The sequence below is a fragment of the Leptosomus discolor genome, chromosome 22 (assembly GCF_034619465.1).
Source record: "Leptosomus discolor isolate bLepDis1 chromosome 22, bLepDis1.hap2, whole genome shotgun sequence".
In the NCBI taxonomy this organism is placed as follows: Eukaryota; Metazoa; Chordata; class Aves; order Leptosomiformes; family Leptosomidae; genus Leptosomus; species Leptosomus discolor.
In genome coordinates this window covers 7,742,153-7,768,660 of record NC_141412.1, presented here as the reverse complement: position 1 = coordinate 7,768,660, position 26,508 = coordinate 7,742,153, and the positions used below count along the sequence as shown (strand labels likewise).

The 26,508-nt window shown below is 59.6% G+C and overlaps 2 protein-coding genes across 2 annotated transcripts; both read right to left on the bottom strand.

Annotated features, from left to right (window-relative positions):
- Window positions 1-528: 528 nt before the first annotated feature.
- On the bottom strand, window positions 529-10,085 carry SLC37A2 (solute carrier family 37 member 2). Its single transcript, XM_086476811.1, has 18 exons — window positions 10,027-10,085; window positions 6,936-7,017; window positions 6,759-6,846; window positions 6,303-6,381; window positions 5,956-6,091; window positions 5,442-5,518; window positions 5,180-5,346; window positions 4,716-4,753; window positions 4,295-4,477; window positions 4,046-4,136; window positions 3,905-3,967; window positions 3,323-3,408; window positions 2,398-2,446; window positions 2,020-2,093; window positions 1,450-1,528; window positions 1,234-1,331; window positions 840-904; window positions 529-571 (listed from the first exon to the last, which is right to left on the bottom strand). The coding sequence occupies exons 1-18, from the start codon at window positions 10,083-10,085 to the stop codon at window positions 529-531; spliced, it is 1,557 nt and encodes a 518-aa protein (XP_086332937.1).
- Window positions 10,086-11,981: 1,896 nt separating this feature from the next.
- On the bottom strand, window positions 11,982-26,374 carry CCDC15 (coiled-coil domain containing 15). The gene is made up of 10 exons (XM_086476891.1): window positions 26,216-26,374; window positions 24,100-24,249; window positions 23,144-23,305; window positions 22,220-22,324; window positions 17,638-17,790; window positions 16,445-16,564; window positions 14,531-14,634; window positions 13,006-13,185; window positions 12,778-12,926; window positions 11,982-12,103 (listed from the first exon to the last, which is right to left on the bottom strand). Exons 1-10 carry the CDS (start codon window positions 26,372-26,374, stop codon window positions 11,982-11,984), a joined length of 1,404 nt encoding a protein of 467 aa, XP_086333017.1.
- Window positions 26,375-26,508: the final 134 nt, after the last annotated feature.

Here is a 26,508-nt window from a genome sequence, read left to right as displayed (position 1 = left end):
TTGGGTCTTTCACCTGCAAACACAAGACATAAAGGACCAAACGTTTTTTTTTGGGGGGGGGGGATATGTCTGGGGTCTGGCACCCCCCACCACTGGCCTGGCTGCAGCCCCTTCCCCCTCAGCGCTCGGGGGGGGGGGGGGCTTTGGTGGCAATCGGAGAGGGGCCGGTGCTGATTCGGAGATTATTTATACCCTCGCTGCGGTGATGTGGCCACGGATTTGATTAGCGAGCCTGGACTGTGTGTAATCAAGCTCATTAGCGCGGGTGGGCAAGTCGGCCTATAAATTTGGCCGTTTCAAGTGCGTTAATCAATGCCAATCAAGCGGGCATCTGGGCTAGCGTCTCGCCCGCTCTCTTCCCCCCGGCCTTTTGATCCTTTGATTCCCCCATCTTGATCTCGGCCCTCGAATTATCATCGGCGGGGCTGTCTCTAGGCTGAGCCTGCCAAGCGAAACTTGAAATCAGGGCGAATCAGGCTTGCGTTTGCGTTTAATCCCCGAGGCTCAAGCGGAGATACTCACACCGAGCTACTTCCCATCCAGAACTGACTCTGTTAGCTGCACGCTAGAGCTACAAAGACACAAGGTCGGCGTGTTTAGCACCGAGACAGTTTCATGGCTAAAATCCCCCCTGGCGCTCCCCTGGCTCGAGGTGGAAACCGCTCTTTGTGCCCACGGGAGCGAGGCAGCGGGCAGACGGCCTCGCGAAGCCTGGCGCGATGCCGGCGCGGAGATGCAGCAGCGACAGCAAGGGATAACAAATGTCTTTCCGGAGCGGCATCGACGCCGTGTTTTGGCATCGCGGGACCGGAGGCCGCCCCGGGGTGGTACGTACGTACCCTCTCTTCCTCGCCATGTAACCACACCATCCACGGATCTCTTTGACCACCACGCGAGCGAGGAGCTGCAAGAGGAAAGGGGGAGGATCGCCGCCGGGCTGAGGGCTCTGCAGCCGCCAGCCTCGGTGTGAGCATTTCCAGCGCCGGGAGATAAATTTTAAGGCTCTTCCTAGAGCAGATCGCAGGAACTAAAACTGTGCGTGGAGGAGGTGGTTGGGAAAAGCCACGTGAACAGAGGCAAAGATTTGGAGTCGACAACGGGGCTTTGCAGTCTGCCCTCTGCCTTTCTGTCTCCCGAGGACTGTCCCTGCCCTCCGCCGGCGAGCGGGGCGGCTAAAAGGGAGCCCCTGAGGCTCCAGGGTAGCAAAACGCATCCCGCCGAGGAAGGACCTACCAGGCAAGCCAAGACGTCGGCTGCTATCAACATGTAGAAGACGTTATTCCAGCCCGTGGGGGAGATGAGCCCTGCGAGCAGCGGCCCTAGCGCGGCACCTGCGAGGGCACACGAGTTAGGAGATGTTCTCCTCCCAGGGGAGAGGGGACCAGGAAGCCCCAGCACCCCGGCACGGGGGGGGGAAAAGGTCGCTCGGCATCCCCCAGCCGTACATACCTATGGATCCTGTGCCGTCAATGATGGCTGTGACAGTGGAAAGGGCTTTGGCGTTTCCTTTGAGAGATTCATGGGTTCCCTGCAGGGACAGAGGAGCAAAAAGTGAGGTGGGAAAGGAGCTTTGGGGTCCACAGCTGGAAAGTCCTAGCAGGAAACCGGTCGCACCCCAGGCAGCAATTTCTATGTATGGGACCCTGCCGTGGATGGGAAGACCGAATTCGGACGCTGCCTGCAGCTCAGCCATGGCAAAACCAGGATCGCCAACAGCGGGAAGCAATCCCAGTTGATTTCCCAGCGCATTTTTCCCGCTCTGTTCGGGCTCAGAGGGAGATGCAGCGAGGCCGAAGCAGAGTCACGTGGCCAAGATGAAAAAGCAGTAGGAAAAGAAAAGCCAGGAGGGTGCGGACCGCAGCACGAGGTGTGACAGCCCTGCCCATCTCCTCTGGGCTTCAGAGGCGTTGGAAAACAAAGCTGAAATGCAAAAATCCCAGCAAACATCCCGCTGGGAAAGAGGGAAGGGCCTTTGGGTGCGGAAGGCCAGCGTGGCGGGGTGCGAGGTGCGCCGCTTACCAAATCGGCCGAAACCGCTGTCGTGATGAGAGCGTAGGGCCCGTTCACCAGAGCGCCGCAGACAATCAGCATCCCTGCGAGGGATGAGGCGGCCACGGAGGTACCCGGGAAGAGATGAAATCGTTTGAGTGCGGGGAACAACGGGATGTCAGGTCCGTCGCCCCCCAGCCCGTGCGCGGACCTCGCGGCATCCACCACCGCCTGCTCGTCTCCGTTTTCCCCAGAAGATCCCACCCAGCAGGCAGCAAACGCTCATCCAGCACCACCCTCTCCCAAATCCTAGACTGGGAGCCCAGCTCCAGAGGAGAAATAAAGGCAGGTGAGTCCGTAGCATCTCCCTTCGGTGACGGGAGCCGGCTGCACCAAGGAGCTCCTTACCTATTGATGTGCCGATGCCGTTCTGGCCGACGTGGTTATACAGGAACAGCTGGAAAAGAGACACGAGAGACACCACTTACGGCTGCTCCAGCTGTTTTCCCAAGTGTTTTCCCAGCAGCAGCACCCCAGGGACAGGACAGAGAAGGTGGGGACCCGAATTACCGCCGGCGCCAAGCTTTGCAACCCCCCCATTGACGCAGCATTGGAAGAGGAGAGCACCAGCTGGGACGGGGAGCCGAGCGCGCCCTTGGCTCCGCGTCCCGCCGTCTGCCTGCCAGACGAAATACCTGGCAGCCGGCAAACAGAGGTGCCGCCGCGATTTACGGCCCGGCGAGGCTTCGCGCGCCTCCCCGCCGGCTGAAGCCAGACGGCGATTTGCCCCGCGGGCGCTGTCGGGGGCCGCGGGCACGACGTGGCCTCGCTGCTTTTCAGGAGGGGAGGCCAGGCTTGAATTACACTAATTAGCCGTATTTTTTTGGCAGCAGCGACGCCAAACGAGCTCCATGCAGGTGCTCGGGAAGAACATCCCGGCCAAGCGCCGGCGGAGCGTGAGGCCGTCAGCACGGGGGCTTTTGGGATGCAAAGCCAAGAGGCGAAAGCTGGACTGGCTCAGTGGGACCCCCAAGGCTTTAAGACGGAGTCAAGGGTGACGGCAGGATGGAGGGGAAGAAAAAACAACCCTAAAGGGTTGGGTTTTTTTAGCTGTCAAGGACTCTACAGTCCCCTCCCAGTCCCCACATCTGGACGTTCACCCCGGGAACATCTGGGCACGTGGATCGATCCCAGCTCTCGTCTCAGCCGAGCACGTGACCGGCTCATCCCGGGCGCTTGGGAAGAGGAAGGCGGCCGTGACTTAAAGAAGCCAGAGGAGAGGAAACCCTCGTGACCGTGGTTTTTTTTCTCCCCCCGCCGTGTGACAACGCACCATGGGAGCGGCGATGACCAGCATCACGCAGCACGTGGTGGCTCTGCCGCCGGCGTAGTCCGAGATGAGGCCGGCGAAGATGCCCCCTGCAAGAAGGAGTCGCGGGTGTCGGCCGCGCCGCCCCAGCAGCAAAGCTTTGCCCTGGCTGAACCCAAAATCCAAGAGGAGGTGCTTTTTCATCCCCTCTCTTTTCAGCGAGATGCCCCCAAGCTTAAATATAGTAATACCAGAGGGAAGAGCTTTGATTTAGCCGCACCGCTTTCGCCCTGCGGATGGTTTCCCCACACCTCCACGCAGCTCTGGTCCCTCCCACGCTTGCAAAATTGCCTTATTTTTCTAAGAAAAAGGAGAGCCTGAGCAAGCAGGACCCAAGGAAAGGTGCTGCGGTGGTCACCCGGCTGGCAAAATAAAAGCGAGGGGCGTTTGCTGCCTGCTGAGTGCTACGGATGCCACAGAAACCTCGCCGCGGTGCGCCGGGGAAAGAGGTGGTGTTACCGGCAAAGCGCTCCCACGGAGGGGACTTTCCGTCAAGGCCAGGATTGTCCCCAAATCATCCCCGATCCACCCCGGTAGGTGACGAACCTAAAATGCCCCCGACGTCAAAGAGGGTCGACAGGTCGCCGGCTTCCTTGGCACTGAAATGAGCTGCGAGGGAGAGGGGAGGGGTGAGGAGGTGCTCCCCTTGCCAGGCTCGTTCCCACCTCCCCGCCCCCCGAAACTCACCGATGTTCACGATGTAGAGGGGCAGCCAGTAGAGGAAGGTGTAGCTCACCAGCTTGGCAAAGAGCAGGCAAAGGGAGAACTCCACCACGCCCTGGGAGGAGAGGAGAAGACATCAAGGGAGCCTCCTTCCCCCTCTGGATGGTGAGGGTTTCCCCCAATTTTCTGGCCACCCCGTTAATGGGGTGAGCTGCCCTGGCTTTGGTCTTTCCCCCATCCCTGTCACGATGCACGGAGCATCCCGCAACTCACGGGTATCCGGAGAGCCCCGAGGAAGCTGATGGCTTCGGGCTCCTCGGCTGCCTCCTTGGGGCTGTCGGAGCGATCCGCGCTGCTCTGGCCTGAGGTGTTCAGCGGCCCCTCGTTGGAGGTGATCGCTTCGGGATCCTTCTCGTTGGAGGTCACCCCTCCGGCTCCCTCCTCATCAGAGGCCATCTACAAGCAAGCCAAAGGCAGGAGATGTGGCTCTCGTTGCTGCAAGGGGCTGAAATATCGGATTCGCGGGGGGGATGTGACCTGGAGGACGCTCACACCACAATACCGACGAGCATCCTCCGTGATAATGGAACATCTCGAATTTGTGAGGTTATGACCTGACACCCCGGCTGTTTCGCTGTGACCTGAGCGACCACCCAGCCCAGGAACGAGCCCGTTGGGAATCGATTCGACTCACGTGATGCAGAGGCGGACTGCAGCCGACGTCCTCGGGATCTGCAGGGAGAAAGGAGAGCCCATGAGAGCCTGGACCGGCCCCGTTCCGCCTGCTCTCCCCTCCAGCATCTCACCCCGCAGGGGAGAACCCGGGGGCTGGGAATCCCTGGGGGCTGGGAATCCCCTGGGGCTGGGCTGCATCTCCGGGTACCCGCTTCCCAGCAGTGAAAAATCCCGGTAAAATCCCAAAGGGCTTCCCAAACATTTCCTCTCAAGGAGTGACCAGCACAGGGGTTGAGCCTGCCTGAAGGACCCCAAAGGATGCTGAGCATTCCCGTGGTGGTCGGGTCCACATCCCTGCTTGCCACAAGCTGGAAATCACTATTTGGGGTTGCCAAAAACGCTTGGGTAAGGAGAAAAATAGTAGCCCCCGCTGCTCTCGGCGTTACGCCGGTCACCTGCTGCGCTCCGGATCGCGCCACTCACACTCTACGAGGAAGAAGAAGCAAATGATGCCCATGATGGCGATGATGATGCCGGGCACGATGAAGGACAAGCCCCAGGCAGAGGAAACCCAGACACCGGCGATGAGCGACCCCAAGATGTTGCCGACGGAGGTGTGCGAGTTCCAGATGCCCATGATCAACCCCCTCCTGGTGGAGACACAGTCAGGGTCGGTACCGCCGGGGTGGCCGCCGGGGCCAACAGGGACCAGCACCGGGGTGGGACACGCCGAAGAAAGACTCACTTTCCCTTCCCGAACCAGTTCCCAACGCATGTCACGACGGAGGGCCAGCCGGTCGTCTGCACCAGCCCGTTGCAGACCTGGCAAGAGACAGGCAGCACCGCACGGCGCCGTCGGGCACCCGGTGAGCGCCGCCTTCATCCACGGAGCGCGGCCCCTGTGCCGTTTCGGGCACTTGGCCTCAAAAATAGCCACCCCCATCCCAAAGCTGTCGAGAAAACACGTGGTTTGAGGTTTGTTTTTTTCTCCGCTGGGGCAATCCCGGAGCCGTTTGCATCCTTCCCGTGGCTCAGTTGGGAGTGGCTGGTGTTGCCAAACCGGCCGCCCGCCCTGCTCGGTGAGACGGGCGCGCCCGGTGGTTTCGGCGCCCACGCCGCGCGCGGCCGGGTTTTGCGGGAAGTGGAAATGCCCGGCGTTCTCCCGCTTGGAAACTGGGCCACCCCCATCCCCGAAAAAAAATGGGATGAGGCCGGAGCGATAAAATCCAGAGCCTGGGCATCCTCCAATGCGGACGCACCTGCATGATGATGAAGTACCAGAGGACGTGGATGTTCCAGAAGTAGCCGAGGCCGAAGAGCGCGGTGAAGAGCCCGCTCAGCACCATCCCCCCCGATAGGTAGTAGCGCAGGGGGAGGCGCTCCCCAAAAATGCCGCTGCGGAGAGGGGGAAGAGCACGGACGGGAGCTGTCAGAGGCGATGCCGTCGATGGGTGTTACCGCACCGAGCCGGTGCCCGCATTCCGAGCAGATCCCAGCACCTAGATGCTTTCCCATTAGCGTGACCCCGGCCCGACAGAAACCAGTTTCCTGGCGGACTGGTGCAAACTGGTGTGCGGAGGGAAAGGGGTGCAAAGGACCTGGGTACCTGATAAACATCCCGATGGCGTAGGCCACCAAGAAGGCATTATCCAGCGCCCCAAAAAGCTCGTTGTAGTTGTCCCCATCTGGAAAAGGAGCATTAGGGCCACGTCGGCCTGGCCCCCATCTTGTTTTCCCTCCCCGTGGCCGCTGGCTCATCCCTGTCCCCCATCCCCAAAACCTCCTCCCAGCACGGGGCGGGGGGGCTCTCGGAGCGTGGCTGGCTGCCACCAACGTTGGGCCCTGGTCCCATCTTGGCCCCGATTTCGCCACCCGCTGCTGCCCTTTGGCCCGGGGGCGTGGGGCAGACGAATGCCGCTTAATTACCTCCGGGTGCCTAACGAGTAGCCGAGCCCCTGCCAAAACCTCCGGCCACGACCTGGCTTAGGGCATGGCGGGGTGGGGAAAGCCCGTCTCGGCTGCCATGAGTTTTTGGGGTGACCGAGGGGGCGCTCAGCCTTACCGAAGGGTGCCCAACTGCACCACGTGCTGCTGTTGGAGTCGTTGTGGGGGTTCGGGCCCAAGGCTGAGCAATTGGGGTGCAGCTGGCTCTGCGGAGAGAGCAAAGGGGTGAAATCGGGGTGCTTGAGGACCCCCCCACGTCCCCTTTCCCTGTGTCTGGGGCGGGGTTGGAGCTAACCTTGACGATGCTGATGGGTTTTCGGGAGAGGTGGTAGCTGGTGTAGCAGAGGAAGGTCAGCACCAGCGTCAGTCCCCGATAGCTGCGGGATAAAGCGAGCGGAGAGGTCAGGATTTGGGGGGGGACAAGGATGGGGACAGGGATGGGCAGCCTGTCATCATGCCAGCTGGCAAAGCCCGGCCTGGCGGGGATGTCTCGGGTGGCTCCAGCGTTGGCGTTAGCCGTGCTCTTCCTCCCCCTGCCCCAAAATTCCTGTTTAGGACGCACGCACGCAGCTCCGGCGCTATTTCACCGAAAAACACACGGAAAGAGGGAAAAATACGGGGTCACTTCTTGATTCCCCCACAAAATACCCCCTCAGCACCAAACAGAGCCTCTTCTGCCAGATCGGTGAGCTGAACCGGCAGGGAAGTGACCAGCCCCCCCTTCCCAAAATAGCCAAGGATGCAGCTTAAAAGGGTTTTATTTTGGGGGTGGAAGCACTAATTGGTGTTTCCCCCTCCTCGAGCCGCCGTGCCAGCAAACCACAGGGTGAGCAAACACCTTCCCGGCGTCACGGGTGGAAACAGGGCACGAGATGGCGGCTGATTCATCGTCACTCCCGGCGTTAATTAAAGACGAGGTGGAAAAAAAAGCTGGAGGGGGGATGCCCTGAGCAATACCCACTCCGGTTCCTCCACCGGCTTTATCGCTTTTGCTGGAATTAAATACAGGAAAATAGGGGGAAAAAAATGGGGTTTGGGCTAAGGGACGGGGATGCTGCTCCCAGCAAAGGCAACGGCTGAAGCCTGGAGAGCCCCAAATCGGATCCAGCGCCCTTCGGAGCGGGGTGAGCACCTCCAAGGGGGGCTCATCCTGCATTTAGGGAGGGGTTTGTGGCAGCGCAGAGTATCCAAGCGCTCAGGGGTGGTTGTGACAACGAGAAGTGTCACGGGGTTGCTCCAAGTTTAGAAAGAAAAAAAAAAAAAGCCTTTTTTTTTTTTTTTTGTACTTTTAGCCCATCCTGCTCCTCTTCCCAGTTTCACTTCTTCATGAAACCGCAGCAATCAGACACCCCGTAAATCCAGGGCAGCTCTGCTCCCAGGGTGGGGGGCCAGCTCCTCAGCTGAAAAATTCCTGGTTCCCACCCCAAAAAAAAGGACTAAACTCCCCCCAAAAAATCACGGCGGGCAACTGCAGGGCTGAGCCGAGGGGAGCGGAGAGGCCGCGGCGAGGAAGCAGAAGAGGAACTTCACGTGCGGTGCCGACTCGGCCGGAGGGTTGGGTTTGTTGGTTGGTTTTTTTTTTACCCCACGTGTTCTGGCAGGGAAAATATTGCAGCTGATGGAAAAGCACGGGGGTTGTTTGGCAACAGACTGCCAAAAAATAAGTATATTAAAGAAAATTAAACCAGCAGCGGGCACGTCACCTCGCCGAAAGGGAGGGGAACCGGTGGGATCTCTGCCTTGGCCACGTCCCACCAAATTTTGAGGGCAAGGACCTGGTACACGCCGGAGGGATGGCTTGAGGCTCGTTAGGGCTCCCCCCCCATGTCCCCCCTGCCCAGCCTCAGGGTGCCCAAGCTGGGCTCGGTGCCCTCTGGCACAGGGATAGGGGCCAGTTCCTGGCTCGTGCCGAAAGCCCTGGGTTTGGTGCTGGATCCTGTCTCATGGTGGACCCGGTGCCTGAGGGGTGATGCTGGTCCCTGGGTGAGCGACTCCCAGTCCAGGGACAGTCCCCAGCCCGGTGAGGCTCCCTGGGCAAGTGACCCCCTGATCTAGGGCTGGTCCCCAGCCCGGTGCTGGTCCCTTGGCAAGTGACCCAGGTCCAGGGTTGGTCCCTGGGCAAGTGACCCGTGGTCCAGGGACAATCCCGGTGCCAGTCCCCAGCCAGGTGACAGTGTCCGGGCAAGTCACCCGCGGTCCAGTACTGGTCCCCGGGCAAGTGACCTCCCGGTCCAGAGCCAGTCTCTGTCCCGGTGCCTGTCCTTGGGCAAGTGTACCCCCCCCCACCCCAAGCCCGGTGCAAGTCCCCGGGCGAGTGACCCCCCCCGGTCCAGGGCTGGTCCCTGTCCTGGTACTGGTCCCCAGCCCGGTGCCAGTCCCTGGCCAAGTCACCCCCGGTCCAGTATTGGTCCCCGGGCGAGTGACCCCCCGATCCAGGGCTGGTCCCTGTCCTGGTGCTGGTCCCCAGCCCGGTGCTGGTCCCTGGGCAAGTGACTCCCTGGTCCAGGGCCAGTCCCTGTCCTGGTGCTGGTCCCCATCCCGGTGCCAGTCCCCGGGCAAGTGTCCCTCCCCAGTCCGGTGCCAGTCCCCGGGCGAGTGACCCCCCCCACCGGTCCAGGGCTGGTCCCTTTCCTGGTGCCGGTCCCCATCACCGGTGCCAGTCCCTGGGCAAGTCACTCCCGGTCCAGTATTGGTCCCCGGGCGAGTGACCCCCCCCCCCCGGTCCAGGACCTGTCCCTGTCCTGGTGCCGGTCCCCAGCCCGGTGCCGGTCCCCGGGCGAGTGACTCCCTGGTCCAGGGCCAGTCCCTGTCCTGGTGCCGGTCCCCATCCCGGTGCTGGTTCCTGGGCAAGTGTCCCCCCCCAGCCCGGTGCCAGTCCCCGGGCGAGTGACCGCCCCACCGGTCCAGGGCTGGTCCCTGTCCTGGTGCTGGTCCCCAGCCCGGTGCTGGTCCCTGGGCAAGTGACTCCCTGGTCCAGGGCCAGTCCCTGTTCCGGTGCCGGTCCCCATCCCGGTGCCAGTCCCCGGGCAAGTGTCCCTCCCCAGCCCGGTGCCAGTCCCCGGGCGAGTGACCCCCCCACCGGTCCAGGGCTGGTCCCTTTCCTGGTGCCGGTCCCCATCCCGGTGCCGGTCCCTGGGCAAGTGACCCCTTGGTCCAGGGCCAGTCCCTGTCCTGGTGCCGGTCCCCATCCCGGTGCCAGTCCCCGGGCAAGTGCCCCCCCCCCCCCCAAGTCCAGAGCCGCTCTCCGGGCGAGTGCCCCCCCACCCCCCCCCCCCGCTCCAGGCCCGGTCCCCGAAGAAGTGACCCCCCTGCCCAGGCCCGGTCCCCATCCCGGTGCCGGTGTCCGTGTGTGTCCCCCCCTCCCCCCCAGCCCGGTCCCCGCTCACCGGCTGTCCCGGGGGAGGGCGCGGAGCAGGCGGACGCCGGGGGCCAGCGCTGCCCTCATGGCGGAGCTGCGGGGCCGGGGCCGGGCCCGTTCCCCCACCCGGCGGCTCCTTTTCACCGCCCCGCGGGGCCGCCGCTCCCCGCCCCGGGCCCGCCCCGGGCCCCGCTCCTTCCCCCCCCCCCCCCCCCCCCGGTTCAGCCCCTTTCCCCCGGCTTCTCCTCCAGCCCCGGGAGGCGAAACCGGAGCAAATAAAAAAACCAATCCACTTCGAATCCGGCGCGAAGGAAGGAAAAGCGAAGCTGGGCAGCGGGGAGGGGGGGGGGGGGGTGTCCCCTTTCACCCTGTCCCCTCCTCTGGGCTCCGGGATTTACCCTAAAAACTGCTTTTTCCAGTGGAAAAACGCTGGGGTTAACTTTTCGGCTCATTTTTCCACCAGCCTCCCCCTGCTGGTGCCCTGATTTTGGCTAAATCCCCCCCCCGCAGTGATGCTTTTGCGTTCATTCGCAGGGATTTTGGGGAGCTCTGCTCTCCTCTTTCCCCGCCGGGAAGCAATTCCCACACACAGCCAGTCTCAAAGGATCCCATTTACACCGCCGGGTGGGGCGGATCATGAGGTCGAGGAGCAGCAATGGCTTTATTGAACCATCATCCCTTTGAACTAAACTCCAAACCAGCCCGTGGCCCTTCGGACGCCGCTCTGGCCCCTTCGGAGAGGTGGAAATGGTGGTTCCCGGGGGGGGGGGGGGGGGCTTGAGGAAGGGCTTGGCCATGGAAACGCTTGTCCCCAGGGCTTGAGGAAGGGCTTGTCCTCGAGAATGCTTGTCCTCACCTGCCCCGGTGCAACACCCTGCCCTAAAATCAGTTATAAACCACTTGAGCTCTTCCCTTCCTTGGCCCCGGTGGATGCAAACCTCCCCCCGGGCGGATCCTGCCCTTCACGGCTCCACCTCAGGACCCCTCGGTGGGCGCGCGGTGGCTTCCCCTGACGCAAACGGCGGTTAATGAACAGCACCGGCCGCCGCGGAGAAACCGGTGAATGATTCTCCAGCGGGAAACGGAGGAGCATCCCCTGGCTCGGTGCCTCCGTGGCACCGCTGGCACCGCCGCGCGGATGGTAACGGGGAGGAGGGGGAGGGGGGGGGAAGGAATCATCCGGCACGCTCGGCCGCCCATCCTTCCTGCCGCGGTTAATATTGGAGAGGAGGCGGGAGGGCGGCCAGCGGGCAGTAAATATTAATGACGGGTTACGGCGCGACCTCTGGCCGGCACCGCGTCACCCCGCCGGTGGCACTCGTGGCGAGCGCTATCTCGCTCCAGCAAGCCCTTGCCACGGGGGCAGAGTCACACTCCCCTGGAGATTAAATACAGATATTTTTTTAATTTTTTTTTTCAGGGGGAAAAAAAAAGCTCCTTTCTGGGGCAAAATAGAGGCTGTGGGAGTGCTGGGTGGATGTTACTGGAGGAGAGGTCCTCACGTGGAAGAAAGCGAAGGAGCAATAAACACCTGGCTCTGGCCCGTGACCTGACAGGGAAAGGGAGAGAAGGGAGTGGGAAGGAAGAGAAAGCCTCCTGGTTCCTAACCCTCGGGATTTTGACGCCCCCACACACCTCGTTGCTCCTCGTTTCGCACTCCAAATGAGACAAACGACCCTTGAAAACAAATTTATTCCGCAGCCGAACGCTGAAATTCAAGTGGCCGCCTCTAAACCAGCCCCGTGGCGCGCTCGGCTCCTTCGCCCCCACCGTCACCCCCGTGCTCCTGGTCCGGCCGACCCCGCGCACACGGAGCGAAGCGGGAGAGGAGCAGCTTGAACGTGAGGAGGAGGAGGAGAGCGAAGGCGCCGTCGTGCCAGGCGGAGCAGAGGGCCAGGCAGGAGCGGGCAGGACAGGCCACAGCCCTGCCCTCTACTTCCAGCCGAAACAGAGGGCAGGGGGGTGCCTGCGGCTGCTGCCTCGTCACAGACGCTTCCCCGAGCGAGCGCAGAGGGCGGCCAAGCGTCGGAGGGGCGACCTCGCCCAGGGGCTGGTGGCCGCGGGGTCGCAGGACGAGAGGAGGGACTGCAGAGCGTGGCTGTAGGCTGAGGGAAGGGGACACAGAAGCCGCGTTAAGAGGTATGGCCCGAACCTGGGCTCGGCTTGAGCCTTTTCCCCATAAACCAGAGAGAGAAGAACTGGTTTTTAGGCTAAATCCACATGCCTGTAGTTTTCCACACGCTTGCCTGCACCCTCCTGAGTACGAAAGCAGCAAAGCCAAAAGATATTTTGGTTTTTTTTTTTATAAAGCCCCCATTTCTCTTTTTCCCCTAGAAGACAACTCCCAGTTGCTCAGCCAGCTCTTTTTCCAAGCTGGACTCAAAATCCATCACTGAACCAAGACAATTTCCACCACCTTGGTGCATCCTCCCAGCAGAAGATCCAGGGTCTAAGGCCAAGAGGTTCTCCACGCCCCTAACGAGCCTGTTTGGCAGCGTTTTCCTTACGGTTCTCCCCCTACCAACGCCCGTATGTACCACAGCAGCGTTATTTATCACATCATCGAGGCTGGTGCTTTGCTGAGGGTGCCACTAAGCCCCCTGAAGGGACAGAGGAAAAGGTTGGGGTAGAAACAAGCAGCAGAGCCCCTGCCTTGCCCTCTCCAGAGTATATCCGTAGGAGAACCTCTCCACAGCAGCCCAGGACCGCGGCAGCATCGAGCCACGCTTGATTTCTCCCTGTACAACCAGGATTCCAGGCCCGAAGCAGGCGCTCCTACCTTCGTGGTTTTTGTAGAAGACGCAGTTGTTGGCGCAGGTATCCGGGTGGGAGTCCCAAAAATCCGCCCCGCAGGAGCACAGCGGGGGCAAGTCGATGTTGGAGAGTTTTATCTTCTCCCTCATCTGGGCTCTGAGCGCTTCGACGTACCTGCGAGGGGTAAAACGTTCGCCTTGGCCAGCGCCGCCCGCCTCCGCGCGAGGAGAAGGGGAGGGGGGTCAGGCCGTACCTCACGTGCTCCTTATTTCGCTGCTGTTTTTCCTTGACCTTCTTCACCCTCCCCTCCTCCAGTTGAAGCTGGGCCGGGGTTTCACAGGCTCCCGCTCCCAGCGAGGGGTCTTGCTGCTCGACCCCCTGCTGCAGCCTCTGCTCCTCCGCCCGGCGCTGCGTCTCCTTCTTGCCCTTAATCCTGCAGGCACCAAGGCGGTCAGAGAAGGAGCTTCCCCATCCCAACCTCCGCTCCCCGCCAGCCTCGGGTTGGAAGATGAGGGCAAGAGGATCCAGATGCTGCTGCTGCTGCTTCCCCCCCCAGCAGGTGAAAACCCTGCGCTCGCCGCGGCGTCGAGGTTCTACCGGGACGGGGAGAGCGACCGAAGAGCGCCGGGTACCCCAAGGATTTGGAGAAGCTCCAAGGATTCCACACCTCCTCCAAAAGTCGCTTCAAGGGGCATTTTTAACCTATTTCCTCCACCCCCCTTGCACCTACACGGCACCCGGGTGGCACCAGCCGAACTCCAAGCGCGTTCCCTCGGCCAGCGGCAGCGCCGGAGCGCAAAGCCCGCGAACCGCAGCGTCTGCCATTGCATTCCCGCCGATGAGCACCCAGTGCAAGAGCTGATCGCTGCCCAAAGGCATTTAAAAATCATCAAATATCACGAAATCAAGGCTGGGTAGAAGCCAGCCGGGGAGAAAGCGTCATTGAACGAGACGTTGCGGATGTTGCTGCATTCGGGGGTGGGGGGTGTCGAATCTTTTACATCCAGAAGGCAAAGGGCCGAAGCCAAACTTCTCCAGTCAAGTTATAAACACCAAAATGTTTTTTAAATGAAGTGGTAATAGAGCCTTAACTACCCCACCATAAATCTTCTGCTATAGAAACTAAGGCCAAGGCCAACGTCAGGCTTTACACTAAGTAATTACAAAACCAGCTCTTTTCCGCATACGTTCCCAGCAGCTTGCAGCTCCCCTGCACACACAAAAAATAATAACAACAAGAAGATATTGCACTAACTAAGACGTCCCTGGTGGCTCGCCAGGGCTTGTAGGGCAGGACGAGGTCTCCGAAGCTGCCGAGTGCCAATTTAAATGTCAGGAATGGGGCCGGAGGAGCGTTTTCTTTCGCCTGGCCATTCCTCCCGTGAAAAATCCCGCTCTCGGGTGCTTGGGCTGCTCCCCCAAAGCCTGCCCACCGCAGAGAGCAGGGAAGAAATAAGAAATCTGGAGTCTCTCCTATTTTGGTGTTTGTTTGCAGCGCTCCTCCTTAACGAAGGCCTTAAAAGGGAGAAGATGACTAAACCACCAAAGCCAGGACTGATACTTTTGCACAGATACCAAGTTTTCAACTCTGGAACAAATGCTGGGCAAGCTTTTTTATTACACTATATACATTTATAGCTGTGAGGGTGAAGGGTCTGATATTAAAAAAACGTGACGAGATCAGCTCACCAGCACCAACGTGGCCTCACCCCGAAGACTAACCGCTGAGGTGCGGCGCGGGGTCTTGGGAGGCGACGCCTCCCCCCGCACGTACCCACCTGGCGATTCGCTGCTGCCTCTCCTTGTGCCGCTGCTGGGCCTTCACTTGCTCCCGCTCGACGGTCATGAAGAGGCGCCTGTACCTCAGGAACTCGGCCTGACGCTGCGGGCGAGAAGAGGCACCGCTGAGAAGGGCGGCTGGGGGCAGGTGGGGAGCGTCAAGGGCCCAGCTTGGTTTCTGGGGCGGAGGAGTCAGGGTAGAAACCCCGCTGCTTCCCCACGAGATCCTCCAACGCCTCCTAGCACACGCAGCCCAGGAGCTGGCGAGACAGCGGGTTAGCAAGGAGAGGAGGATCAAGGCATCTTGGAGCACCAGAAACCCAACGTTCCTCGGGACGGGAGCTCTGGTGTCTGACAAACTCCTAAACTCCCGCTTTCCTGAGGGGGGGAAAGAGCCGGTTCCCGCTTCACCAGAGCGCTACAAGCTACAGTCCAAGAGTTTCCATCCACCTGGGGGCTGGTGGTCCTCCACGATCCACGGGAAGCCTGGATCTCCAAGCAACACGAATGTACAACACCAAGCCAGACCCACTAGGTGCAGAAGAGGTGGCAAAGTCATGGCTGAGGCAAATCCAAGAGCGCTGCGGGCACCAACCCCCACTCAGGTGCTCAGCACACGCCGAGGTTTAGTGTCTGGGCTTAACCCCACCGATGCAGCAAGGGCAGGGAAACCTCCCGGCTCAAGCTCCCACCAAAAGCCCTCCCACCCGCACGGGAATCAGTCGGGATGCAGCTCATTTGAGCTGCAGAAAGTCGGATTTTTTTTCCTCATCAAAGCCAAGAATTTGGGGCTGACACTGTCCACCTCGCCCAGCGGAGCGAAAGGAGCAGGAGGAACCGCCGAGGCCGAGGAGTGGAGAAAGCTGGATGGAAAAAACCCACGCGGAAGAGAGTGCTGCGAAACCAGTTATCTCAAGGTGGATCAGAGCCAAGGAGATAAAAAAGCAAGGGGCAGAGGGAACCACGGAGGCGGGGGGAAGGAGCAGCCTGACAAGCCCCAGGCGCTGTCACGCCGTCTAGAAACCACAGCCGGATTTTGGAGCGGCTTCTTGGAAAATAAGGAACCAAAAAAATAAACAAAACAAACGCCACGCGTTCAAAGTCCGCTCGAGTTTCACGCCGTAAGCGGCGAGAAGGCCGACAAAAGCCGAGGGAAGTGTTCCCCTTCCCAGCAGAGGGAAGCAGGAACATGAAAGTCACCGCCTTTAGGCAGTCCAAGGGAAACATCGGCTCTTTGCAGCGCCTGGATGACCACGAGGCAAACTGTCCCGGGCAGCCCTCGCTGGTAAATCACACACTGGGCATCAGTCTGTGCTTGAGAGCTACGCCCGAGATGGCAGAAACCTTTATATTCCCAGCCTTGCACCCGAACAAGACAAATTGGGGTTTGTCGTGCCTGTTTTGGGGTTGGTTTTAAGCCTTCTTGGCAGAAACCTTTATATTCCCAGCCTTGCACCCAAACAAGACAAATTGGGGTTTGCTGTGTCTGGTTTGGGGTTGGTTTTAAGCCTTCTTGGCAGAAACCTTTATATTTCCAGCCTTGCACCCAAACAAGACAAATTGGGGTTTGTTGTGTCTCTTTCGGGGTTGGTTTTAAGCCTTTTTGGCGCTTCTCTCTCTCCACACAACCACGGAAAGCGACACCTCTGGTCGGTGAGGCGAAAGGAACGGAGGCCGCTTCTGCTCCAACCCTTCCGAGCCCAGCTTGGGCCGGAGGAGCACGGAACGGTGGCGCTTCTGGTCACAACAGCCCTTCAAAAGCAACGCTCGGGTTTGCCCGAGACCTGAGCCACCACCGCCGTAGAAACGCTTCCCACACGAAAGTGGGGGGCAGCGGCACCCCCCCCGGCGCTCCATCCCTCTCATCCCGAAGCCGAGACGAACCCCCGAGGCCTCGGCTCCGGCGGACAAACCTGCTTCTTGGTCTCCTCTTGGTCTATCCCAGCCCAGAGCCCGAGGGGCGCTCGGTGCTGAGCGGGCAGCCGCGGGGGAGGCTCAGGCGAGCTCGGCTCCTGCCCCGATCCCTCGCAGAACTGGAAGAGAACGGGAGAGAGCGGCGTCAGCACCCTCACGGCCCAGTTTCTCCCCTTCCCGCAGCAACTGGAAGGAGGGGGGGGGGTCGGCCACAGGGTAGCCCACCCCCGAGCCGTGCTTCTTTTTGGAGGGCGCAGGCAGGAGAGACCCGTGCGACAGCTCCTCGCGGGAGCGCCAACGCTTTGTCAACACATTTCTAGAGACAACCTGGAGGAGGAGGAGGCTTGAGGAGGGATTCCCACCTCCCCTCCCCAAACTTCCACAAGGAAAACGACACAAATAACAATTAATAAAAACAACCAGAGGGAATTCAACGGCCAAAACCTCAGCGGAAACCTCCCTCCCGCCTGCCTATGTGGCAAGCCAGGATTTCTGCTCCTGGCTGGACTAATCCCCAGCTATTGGCACAGGCTGCTCGGAGCCATTAAGTATTTGCTAACTACTCCAGGTAATTAAGTATTTGCTAACTACCCCAGGTAATCAGGGCGAAACATTTCCACACCTCCGATGCTTAACGGAAGCCTGCCCGAAAACAAAAGAGGAATCGATAAATACATCAGCTCAGTCCTCCCCAGCAGATTTGTCACCTCCAAGGGAGGCGTTTCGCCAGCCCAGGGGCGCAGGAATTGTCACAGCCAGCTCCTGCCTCTGCTGCAAAGCGGGGTTGGGGTTTTTTTTTTTTCCCCCCCTTGCCCTTTTCTGGTTGGTTTGAGGCACCACCCGCAGCTCTTCCAGCCCCAGCAGGGCGGCGGGGACCAGAGGCTGTTAGCGGCGGTTTGGAGGGGGGGTTGAAGTGGATGGTGCAACGGCAGGCGGTGCTGAGCGCCAGCCAAGGGGCACCACGGCCCAAATAAACCCCCTTCCGAAGCCCCAGCTGTAAGACAGAAGCCGCCAATCGCACTTAGCCGTCACGCTGCTCTCAAGCCTGTTTGGCCGACAGTAGGCTTAAGAGTTAACCAGCCCTGAGGGAGCAACTGCTTTCCCACAACAGCAGCCTCTGCTGAAATAAACCTCAAATCCCAATGCTTCGAACCTCTGAAGCCCCGCTGGCCCAGCCCTGTAGCAGCCTTACTTTTCCAAATTCGATTTTGACGTAGAAGTCATCGTCTTCCTCGGCCCAACGCGGGTCTTGCGGTTCAGCGGGAAGATCGTGGTGTCCTGCCAGCAGCAGTTCCTCATTCCGGTCTCCGGCGGGCACCCCGGCCGTCTTGCGAGACTCGGGTTCCTGGAGGAGAGGGGAGGAGACGGGTGTCGATACGGAATCTGGCTGTCGATACGGAATCTGGCTGCGGCCACTTTGGTGCCGAGGGCAAACGCCAGGTCCTGCCGCAGGGGCGATAACCCCAGGGCACTGGGAGAGGCAGCGGAGAGCCGGGAGCGGCTGCGCAACTGCTCAGGCACCCCCGGGGGCAGGGGAGGCAGAAAGATCTGAATTTAGCGGGGAAACTCCTGACGACGTCTCCCTGAGTGCGGGGGAAAAGAGGGACAAAGGCTGCGGGGCGAGGGGGGAAGGAAAGGCGAGGGGGAAGGAAGGCGAGGGGGGAAGGAAAGGCGAGGGGGGAAGGAAAGGCGAGGGGGGAAGGAAAGGCGAGGGGGGAAGGAAAGGCGAGGGGGAAGGAAAGGCGAGGGGGAAGGAAAGGCGAGGGGGGAAGGAAAGGCGAGGGGGGAAGGAAAGGCGAGGGGGGAAGGAAAGGCGAGGGGGGAAGGAAAGGCGAGGGGGGAAGGAAAGGCGAGGGGGAAGGAAAGGCGAGGGGGGAAGGAAAGGCGAGGGGGGAAGGAAAGGCGAGGGGGGAAGGAAAGGCGAGGGGGAAGGAAGGCGAGGGGGGAAGGAAAGGCGAGGGGGGAAGGAAAGGCGAGGGGGGAAGGAAAGGCGAGGGGGGAAGGAAAGGCGAGGGGGGAAGGAAAGGCGAGGGGGGAAGGAAAGGCGAGGGGGAAGGAAAGGCGAGGGGGGAAGGAAAGGCGAGGGGGGAAGGAAAGGCGAGGGGGGAAGGAAAGGCGAGGGGGGAAGGAAAGGCGAGGGGGAAGGAAAGGCGAGGGAGGAAGGCGGGGGAAGGAAAGGCGAGGGGGGAAGGAAAGGCGAGGGGGGAAGACGGGGGAAAGGCCTCTCCAGGTGCCGTTTCGCAACTGCGAGGAGTTGGGGGGCGGCGGGATCCCCGGAGCGACACCGGAGCGCGCAGAGCACTCCTTCAGATGGCAGGTGGGCAGGCTCCCCTGCGGCAAGGAACAATATTTTGAGAGGCAGCAGATTGTTTCCTACAAACTAAAAAAAATCAAAATGCCAGAAGGAGAGGGGAAGGGAAGGGAGAGGAGAGGGGAAGGGAAGGGAGAGGAGAGGGGAAGGGAAGGGAGAGGAGAGGGGAAGGGAAGGGAGAGGAGAGGGGAAGGGAAGGGAGAGGAGAGGGGAAGGGAAGGGAGAGGAGAGGGGAAGGGAAGGGAGAGGAGAGGGGAAGGGAAGGGAGAGGAGAGGGGAAGGGAAGGGAGAGGAGAGGGGAAGGGAGAGGGGAAGGGAGAGGAGGCCCCGCCAGGGATCCCCTGAGCTGGCCCTGCTGCCATACAGGAAGGCCGGAGGACAGCCCGGAGTGAAGCGTGAACACGAAATTATTTGGCAGGGCCAGGAACTGCCCTAAGCGCCCCGTTACGGCAGGGAGCCCGCCCGGGAGAGCTGCTCCGGCCAGGACAGGGAAATGGAGAGGAAGGGTTATTGCTTTGTACGGGTGAAGCCCTGAAGGTGGAAGGAAATGAAGTGGTGGGGGGGAAATAAAATAATAATAAAAAAAGACCGACTTTGGAGAAGGATCAGCTGGGGATAAGGATTTGGGTGCTGTCACGCGGGGGACCTCCAGCAGTCTACTGAACCCTACGGGCAAAGCAGCTGAGGACTTGGTGAACTTCTGCCACACCAGACAGGTCGTTCCCGCGCAATGAACCCTCGAAGTATCTGCTTGGGAAAGCAGGGAAGAAACTCTCTGGATGGTCTTGACCTGACAAGAAATCTCTGGGAGAGAGGAAGAGCAACGATTTGGGGAACGTGGATTAGCGACTGGAGGGACTGCAACTCTTTAGAGGGAAGGAGGAGCAGGGGGGATAAAAAAAGGGGGGGAAAAAGGGCAGAAAACAGGACCGAAGGAGAAGCAGCAGCTGGGCGGTTCGCAGTGGGAATCAGCCCTGGCGACGGCCCAAGCTGCTCTTGCGCCCGCGATCCGCACGTGCACGGAGGAAGCGGAGCACGGGTCAGGTTCCCGAAGGGATCACGCAGGAGGCCACACGAGCACACGAGGACAAATAAATCATAAAAAAAAAAACCCAACCCACCAAACAACAAAAGAAACACGTGCCAGAAAGGCCAAAGCTCTAAGGGAAACAAGAGTGATCAAGGTAACAGGTCAGGCTTTAGTAAGAGAGACTTAAGAACAACGGTGGTTTGTGCTTCTGGGCACCGACGTTCAGCCAAAGGCTTGCTCGGAGCTAACAGGAAAAATCTTAGGTTATTTTGGGGAAGAAAAAGTGCGGTTGTTCCTCGGAGCTGAGGTTTTTAACCAGGCAGGACCTGCCCTGGGTTACGGCCAGGAGTGGCAGCCAAGCTGCTAAGAGCCCAAATCCGTGGAGGTCCGGGTTATCAGAAGTGTCTGTCTTTAAATAAAAGAGGGGGGAAGGAAAGGGTGAAGAGAAGAGTTTGGCCTCAAGAGCTTCACGGCCTGGCTTTTGGCAGAACCAGAGGAAATCACCTTGCAAACTGCCCCGAAGGTGCTAAAAAACGAGATAAGCAGCAACCAGCAGAAGTTTGTCAAGAGCTGCGCCGACCACGGAAGGAGGAGGAGGAGGAGGCCTCAGGCCAAGCGCAGCAGGAGACATCTCAGAGTTTAGCTCAGCTTTTGGCGCGGCCTCAGGAGACCCTGGCGGGAAGAAATATCCGTCGGAGGAGACACGGGATGAAACGATGGTGCAGGTTCAGTCTCAGGAGCTCGCTGCCCAAAACCGGGGCAAGGAGTAGGCGGGTTCTGCTCGGTCACTTCGTTATCGGGATGATGGGAGAAAAAAAACACCTTGATGTCATTCCCCCCCCCCAACTCCACTTGAAGCTGCAGGAGTCTGTGAGAACGGGTTAAAACCCTCTGGGTTCAGACCCGAGAGATGAGCTGGAACAGGCGGTTCAAGGAGGACAAAAGCAAAGGGCAAAGGCAGCGATTACCGAGGGGGTTGAGCTCGTTGCATCTGAGGAGCAGGGAACGAGCTGCCGGCCCGCCTAGCTGCGAGCATGGCAAACCTTCACTCAGGGACAAAGATTCTGATTAATATTAGAGCTTTTCTTTTTTTTTTTATCCCCCCCCTTCTACTATCTTGGAGTAATAAGCCAGGCTAATGTAATAAATCAATATATTCCTCCTGGAATAAACTGCCGGGGGAAGCTGTTAAATCCTCCTCGCCAGAGGTTCGAGGGAAGCGTGGAGGAACTGGAGCTGCAGCGAGGTTTGGGTGGGAGGATTGAGCTCCCCCGCCCGCCGGCTCCCTCCCTGCCTTGTTTCTCACTGCTGTGGACGACTCCCCCCGCCATCCTACCTGCCGTCTTCTGTAACCCTCCGGCTTGCCTGGGCAGCGGCTGTGCTGCTCCTGCCAGGCTTTAGCGCTGCTAATAGCCAAGCAATGAATCACTCCATCTTGCCAGAGCTGTCTGAACGCACCGAGGACTTCAACAGGAGGTATGTTTAGCATCGGAAATAGATAACGAGGTTTTCAAGCCCATAATTAATACTCGTTCCGTGACTCTTGTTTGCAAAGCTGACTTCCTTCAGCAGAAACCCAGCAGAGGAGGACGAGCCAGGTCGGCCCTTACATAAAAAGTATTTTCTAGATAACAGCCAGCCAAGATCTACTTCACCTTTGGTGAACCCACGGGAGATATGGGAATGAAGAATTGCAAGACGGGCAGGAAAACCGGCTTGGGAGGAGGCACCAGGACAAAACCCCAGGCTGGGTTTCTGCCGGTGTTCTCCAAGGATGGACAAAGTACGTCCCGAAGAAAAGTTTTGGCAGAGCAGGCAGGGGCATAGCTGCAAAGTTGAGAACCAGGGCGAAAAAAAGGAGGGCGAAACTCAGCGGAATGAAAGGGGAGGTGCTCGGGGCTGGCCTTACGTGGCCGCCGCTTCCAGGAAAGCAGCTGCGTGCCAACCATCCTCTACAAGAAGCCAACCCTGGGGGGCGGGGGGGGGGGGGGGGGGGAGGAAAACCCTCCAGATCTTCCCCACCCACACCGAACAAGGGATTGATGCAAGGGGAAGAGTCGTTGGGGTTTGCTGAAGGAAGAAAAGGCGCCGAAGGGGAGGGCTGATCCGCCGTGTTCCTCCCAGACACCCAGATCACAATCTCAGCCTTTGAAAAAAAAAAAAAATGAATTGAGCCCTTGCTTCCTAGTTTCCCTCTTTCCTAGTTTATTCTCTGCAAGCAGAGAGGTTTCCACCCGCTTTGTCCTGCTGCCTTCTCTGAAAGGAGCCCTCAGGCCATCGAAATCCACGGGCTGATCGTCAGGCGGGTCACGGAAGCCCAGTTTGTTTCGCTTGTGCTGGTGGAACTCGCTGAACTACGCTTTGGGTTTGCTAATGAGAGCGGGACCTTCAACAATCTGCAAGTTAATCCCTTTTCCCCTACCCCTGGCTCACCTCCCGCCTCCAGACACCGCCGGGGAGCTCGGGGGGACCCGCTCCTTGGGGCACGGTTCTGCAGGCCGCCAGCCGGCGCCGAACTTGCTGCACGGTTCTGCTGAGCTGCCGTTGAGGAGGGGAGGGAAAGGGGAGACAAAACAAAGAGGTCACTGGCTGCTCTCCCCGAGGGCCGCGCCACCAAGTTTAGCAGCACAAAAGAGATCTCCTCACGTCCCCTGCTCCCACCAAACGGCTTCACCGCGGCAGGGCGACCCCAACTCATCAGAACAGCCCTAAGGGAACCTCCAACCCTTCGGAGCTGCCCCAATGCCCCGACATCCTCAGCCAGGCCAGGGTAAAGGGCTTGGTGACAGCTCATCCGCTCCCAAATCGCTTGGTTGAGATGCTCAAAGTCCCAGATCCCAGCTTGTCCCGCCCGGTGTCCAGCCCAGAAGGGATTCTCCCCGCCAAGGGAAGCAGTAATTCCACGGGGCGAACGCACGCGCTTCATACAACGCAGCAGAAGCGTCGCTATCACCAAAAAAAAAAAAGGCTTAAAACAATCCCCGAGGTGGGTTTTTCCCAGATTCCATGAGCCCATCCATGCGGGCAAGCTGCAAGGAGGTGGCACCACCTAGTGCCACCTCTCCGGCACGACAGGCCCGCACGGCGGAGGGAAAGGAACCCCCAAGTCCCACCACAGCCTCCTCCTGGAAGACATCGACCCTCCTTTTTGGACGCTCCGACGAGCACAAGGGCAAAGCAGAGGGAAAACGGGCGCCACTGTTTCATCCAGCATCCAAAAAAATACGTGAGGGACGGGCGGGGAAAGGGAATGAGGTGTTGCCTGTCCTCCACTTGGGACCACCAGGCATGGGTTGGGTTGGGAGGGACATTAAAGACCACGGAGGGACGAGGAATTGCAGGAGGGGACGCGCTCACCTCGGGGGTTTGCTGCTGGAGGGGCTGGCTTGGCACCCCGCGCCCCTGCGCCGGGAGGATGGCGGGAGCGGGGTGGCTCCGAAAGAGGCACGTGTCCCTCCTGGTGGAGAAGCGCAGCGCCGAGGCCGAGTAGCGCTGGGCGACGCCGCTCTCCCGCTCCGCCTGCCGGGACACAGACCCCACGGTGAAAACCAAACCCACCCAGGGGCAAAACTCTCGGCCGTCACGTAGGACAGCACCCACGGGGCGTGGGGGAGGCTGTTTGGTGGCGTTTCTTGGGCGGGGAGGTTTGGCTCTCCACGCTGAGGGGCACAAAGAAGCCACCAGGGGCTGAAGGAGCAGCGCTAGCGGAGTTCCGTGAGGACATCCCCACCCCACCGTGCCTCCCGAGGCCTGGCGACCAGCCCAAACCCCCCAGGGGGTGGCCAAAACCGTCGCCATTTCAGCTTCTGGCAAGTCACCCTGGCGGTGGTTTTGGGAGCAGAAAGGATTCAATCCACTCGCAGGATCACCTCGAACAAGGGGGAAGGGGGAGACGTTGCTGGTGAGCTACGGGAGCGCCCCGGGAAAGGGAAAGGAGCAGAAACAAGCTGCTTTGCTTCTGGCGGCACCCGCACGGTTCGCAGCTCCGGCCTGGCTGGTTTTGAACCCCGCTGGAGCTCCCCACAGGGCACTGGGATCCTGTTCTGGCACTGGGATCCTGTTCTGCCGCTGCCTGAGGGAGCTGGTGACCTCTCTGCAGGGAGGCAAAGGGCTCAAAGCCCCTTCAGCGCCAGCCAAGGTGTCACGCTGACCTCGCTGGAGGGGACGCCGCTGCCATGACCACGACTTTCCTCGGGTTTTTTCCTTATTAACACCTTGAGGTCGTGGCTGGGGGGGTGTGTGTGGGGGTTTTTTTTGCTGATTTACTCTGGTTTCAGAGGAGTTTCTCCCACAAGACCCCCGGCTCTGCTCACCGCTGCGCAGGACTCCTGCCACTGCTGCTGCTGCCGTAGCCTGACCTGCTGGTTCACCCGCCGCTTCACCTCTCCCTGGAAGCGCCTCAGGCTGGCTGCCTTCTCCCGCTGCCGCTCCTCCAGCTCCTCCTCCACCTCCAGCGCCGAAGCCTGCGAGAGGGGGAAGCGGATTTCCCGGGATTTTTGGCTACGTCGCGGCATTTTAGGGGCTTGTCTCCCACCCACAGCTGCACCTGCAAGCAGCACCCAGAGAAAACTTAATATTTTGTTTCCCAAATATTCTGTCCCCCAAATATTCTGTCCCCCAAATATTCTGTCCCCCAAATATTCTGTCCCCCAAATATTCTGTCCCCCAAATATTCTGTCCCCCAAATATTCTGTCCCCCAAATATTCTGTCCTCCAAATATTCTGTTCCCCAAATATTCTGTTCCCCAAATCTGTGCTCAAATATTCCAAGCCCGGACCCGAAAGGAACGGGCCGACCTCTGATCCCGTTAATGTTCTGCGAGGCTGGAAGCGCAGCAGGGAAGCAGTTTACAGGGCAGGGCTACAGCCCCGAGAATGTTTTGACCATCTGAAGTAAAAGATTAAAAGCAACCACCTAAAAATAAATCAGGTTGTTTTGTTTGGGGTTTTTTTTTTAAAAAAAACTTCTCTTGAAGTCAGGCCAAGCAATTCTGCTGATACTTTAAAGGAAACTGGTGCTGCTCTCCCGGCTGTCACCGCAGCACTAAAGCAAGAGAAATCAGAGCCTGAAGGGATGGAGGAAAAGGGATGAGCTTGAAAATCAGCTTAGGAAACGCCGGGTCGGATGCTCCCTGCATCCCACTGACCGCCAGGAACGTTTCCAGCAGCCAAGTGAGGTCAGCAGGTCCAAGCAAGGCGAGAAATCTGCCCCGAAACGGCGCCATCCGCTCCCCTCGGCCCCCTCACTAGCGGTTCTGATGCAGGAGGCACCAATATATATATTTTTAATACGCTCCATGGGTGTATAAAGATATATTCCACCAGCTCCCACCACCCTGAGCGCCTTCCTCCGCGCCCAAAAGCCCCCCGCAGCGGGGGAGGACCGGGAACGCCCCGGTTCACCCCCCCCCTCCGAGCAGCCACGAAGAGTTCGGCTCCCCCAGAAGTTTCGCAGTGCCACGGTGGAAGTTATAGGGAATATGGAGATGATTCATTTCCATATATTATCTCAACCTTTCAGGATTTAAATTACAATATGGAAATAAATCATCTCAGAAGGGCAGGAGCTTCTGTAACGTTTAGACATTAATTACAGGGGACTGAACTCATCATCCTGTATTTAATGCACTTTTAGTCCTCTTATAATAACCCTCAAAGCAGAAATCCCTGAGATAAGCATCGATAAAGATGGTCTTAAGTGTTTCTAACGGGGCACAGCAGCGCTTGGCTCCAGACCCTGAAACATTCAACTTCTTTTTTCCTTTACAGGAGCAACGTGGAATAAAATCCCACCTGACCCACATCCTTTTTTTTTTTTTTTTTGGATGAAGGGGAAGGCGAAGAGCAGCACTGAAACTGGGAGTGGCGGGGGGGGGGACTGGTATGAGCACCAAAGGTACGGCGCGGAGCTCCAAACCCAGCGCTGATCAAACCACTGGGAATAACGAGGGAAAAAACCTCACACGGGGGAGGACAAACCTGCTGAGTTCCAGCTGCGCTGGGCAACACGGTGGAAATCCGTGGGTCCAGCCAAAATTAAAAGCGCAAAGAGCAATTAAGCAGCTGATTAGAGCATTGGCTGGATTCCCCACCTGCCTGATGTTCAAAATCAATGTGTTTCCCCCCCCCCCCCCCCAAAAAACGCCGTTTATTCGAGGGGAATCAACTCGAGACGCGGTGGGCTTGGGTCAACGGGACGCCAGGCGCCGCGGACACCACGGTGGCTTTTGACCCGACTAAAAATGATTAAAATAAATCCTAATTTTTAGGAGAAGCCCTCCTGGCTGCCTTCCAACGGAGATAAAAGCTCCTTTTCGGCTCTGATCGCCCCCACAGCGCTTACTGGCACCATGGGGGGGGTGGTCAGAGACATCCCCAGCAGGACCCGTGAGCCCGAAGGGGGCCCGGGCCCCCCACGGCGGCACTCACGAAGGCCAGGCGCTCCTCCGGCCCCCCCGGGGCGCTCTCCACCCAGACGCCCACGGGGACGACGCTCTGGTTCCTCTCGGCCAGCACCCGCCAGCTCCGCCGCGAGGGTCTCGCCTGACGCCCCCCTGGGGGCTCCCCGGCCCCCCGGGGTTTCTCCATCCCGGCACAGCGGCGGGTTCGGGGCTGGGGAAGAGGCAGAGGAAGGAGGTGAGCGTGCCCCCCCCACTCCAGGCACCCCAACTTGCACCCACAACCCCCCACCTTGCCCCAGGCGCCATCTCCCGCCCCCTGCG

What these genes read in the sequence shown, in the direction of transcription:
- SLC37A2 (XM_086476811.1), bottom strand. Translation starts at nt 10,085, where the DNA reads ATGAGGGCAGCGCTGGCCCCCGGCGTCCGCCTGCTCCGCGCCCTCCCC. An exon ending in TGACGTCGGGGGCATTTTAG is followed by an intron (nt 3,409 to 3,904) that starts GTTCGTCACCTA and finishes TCCTTCTTGCAG; the next exon opens with GGGGCATCTTCGCCGGCCTC. An exon ending in CAGCGGTTTCGGCCGATTTG is followed by an intron (nt 1,529 to 2,019) that starts GTAAGCGGCGCA and finishes CTGTCCCTGCAG; the next exon opens with GGAACCCATGAATCTCTCAA.
- CCDC15 (XM_086476891.1), bottom strand. Translation starts at nt 26,374, where the DNA reads ATGGAGAAACCCCGGGGGGCCGGGGAGCCCCCAGGGGGGCGTCAGGCG. An exon ending in GGCAGGAGTCCTGCGCAGCG is followed by an intron (nt 23,306 to 24,099) that starts GTGAGCAGAGCC and finishes GTGTCCCGGCAG; the next exon opens with GCGGAGCGGGAGAGCGGCGT. An exon ending in AAGAGGAGACCAAGAAGCAG is followed by an intron (nt 14,635 to 16,444) that starts GTTTGTCCGCCG and finishes TCTCGCCCGCAG; the next exon opens with CGTCAGGCCGAGTTCCTGAG.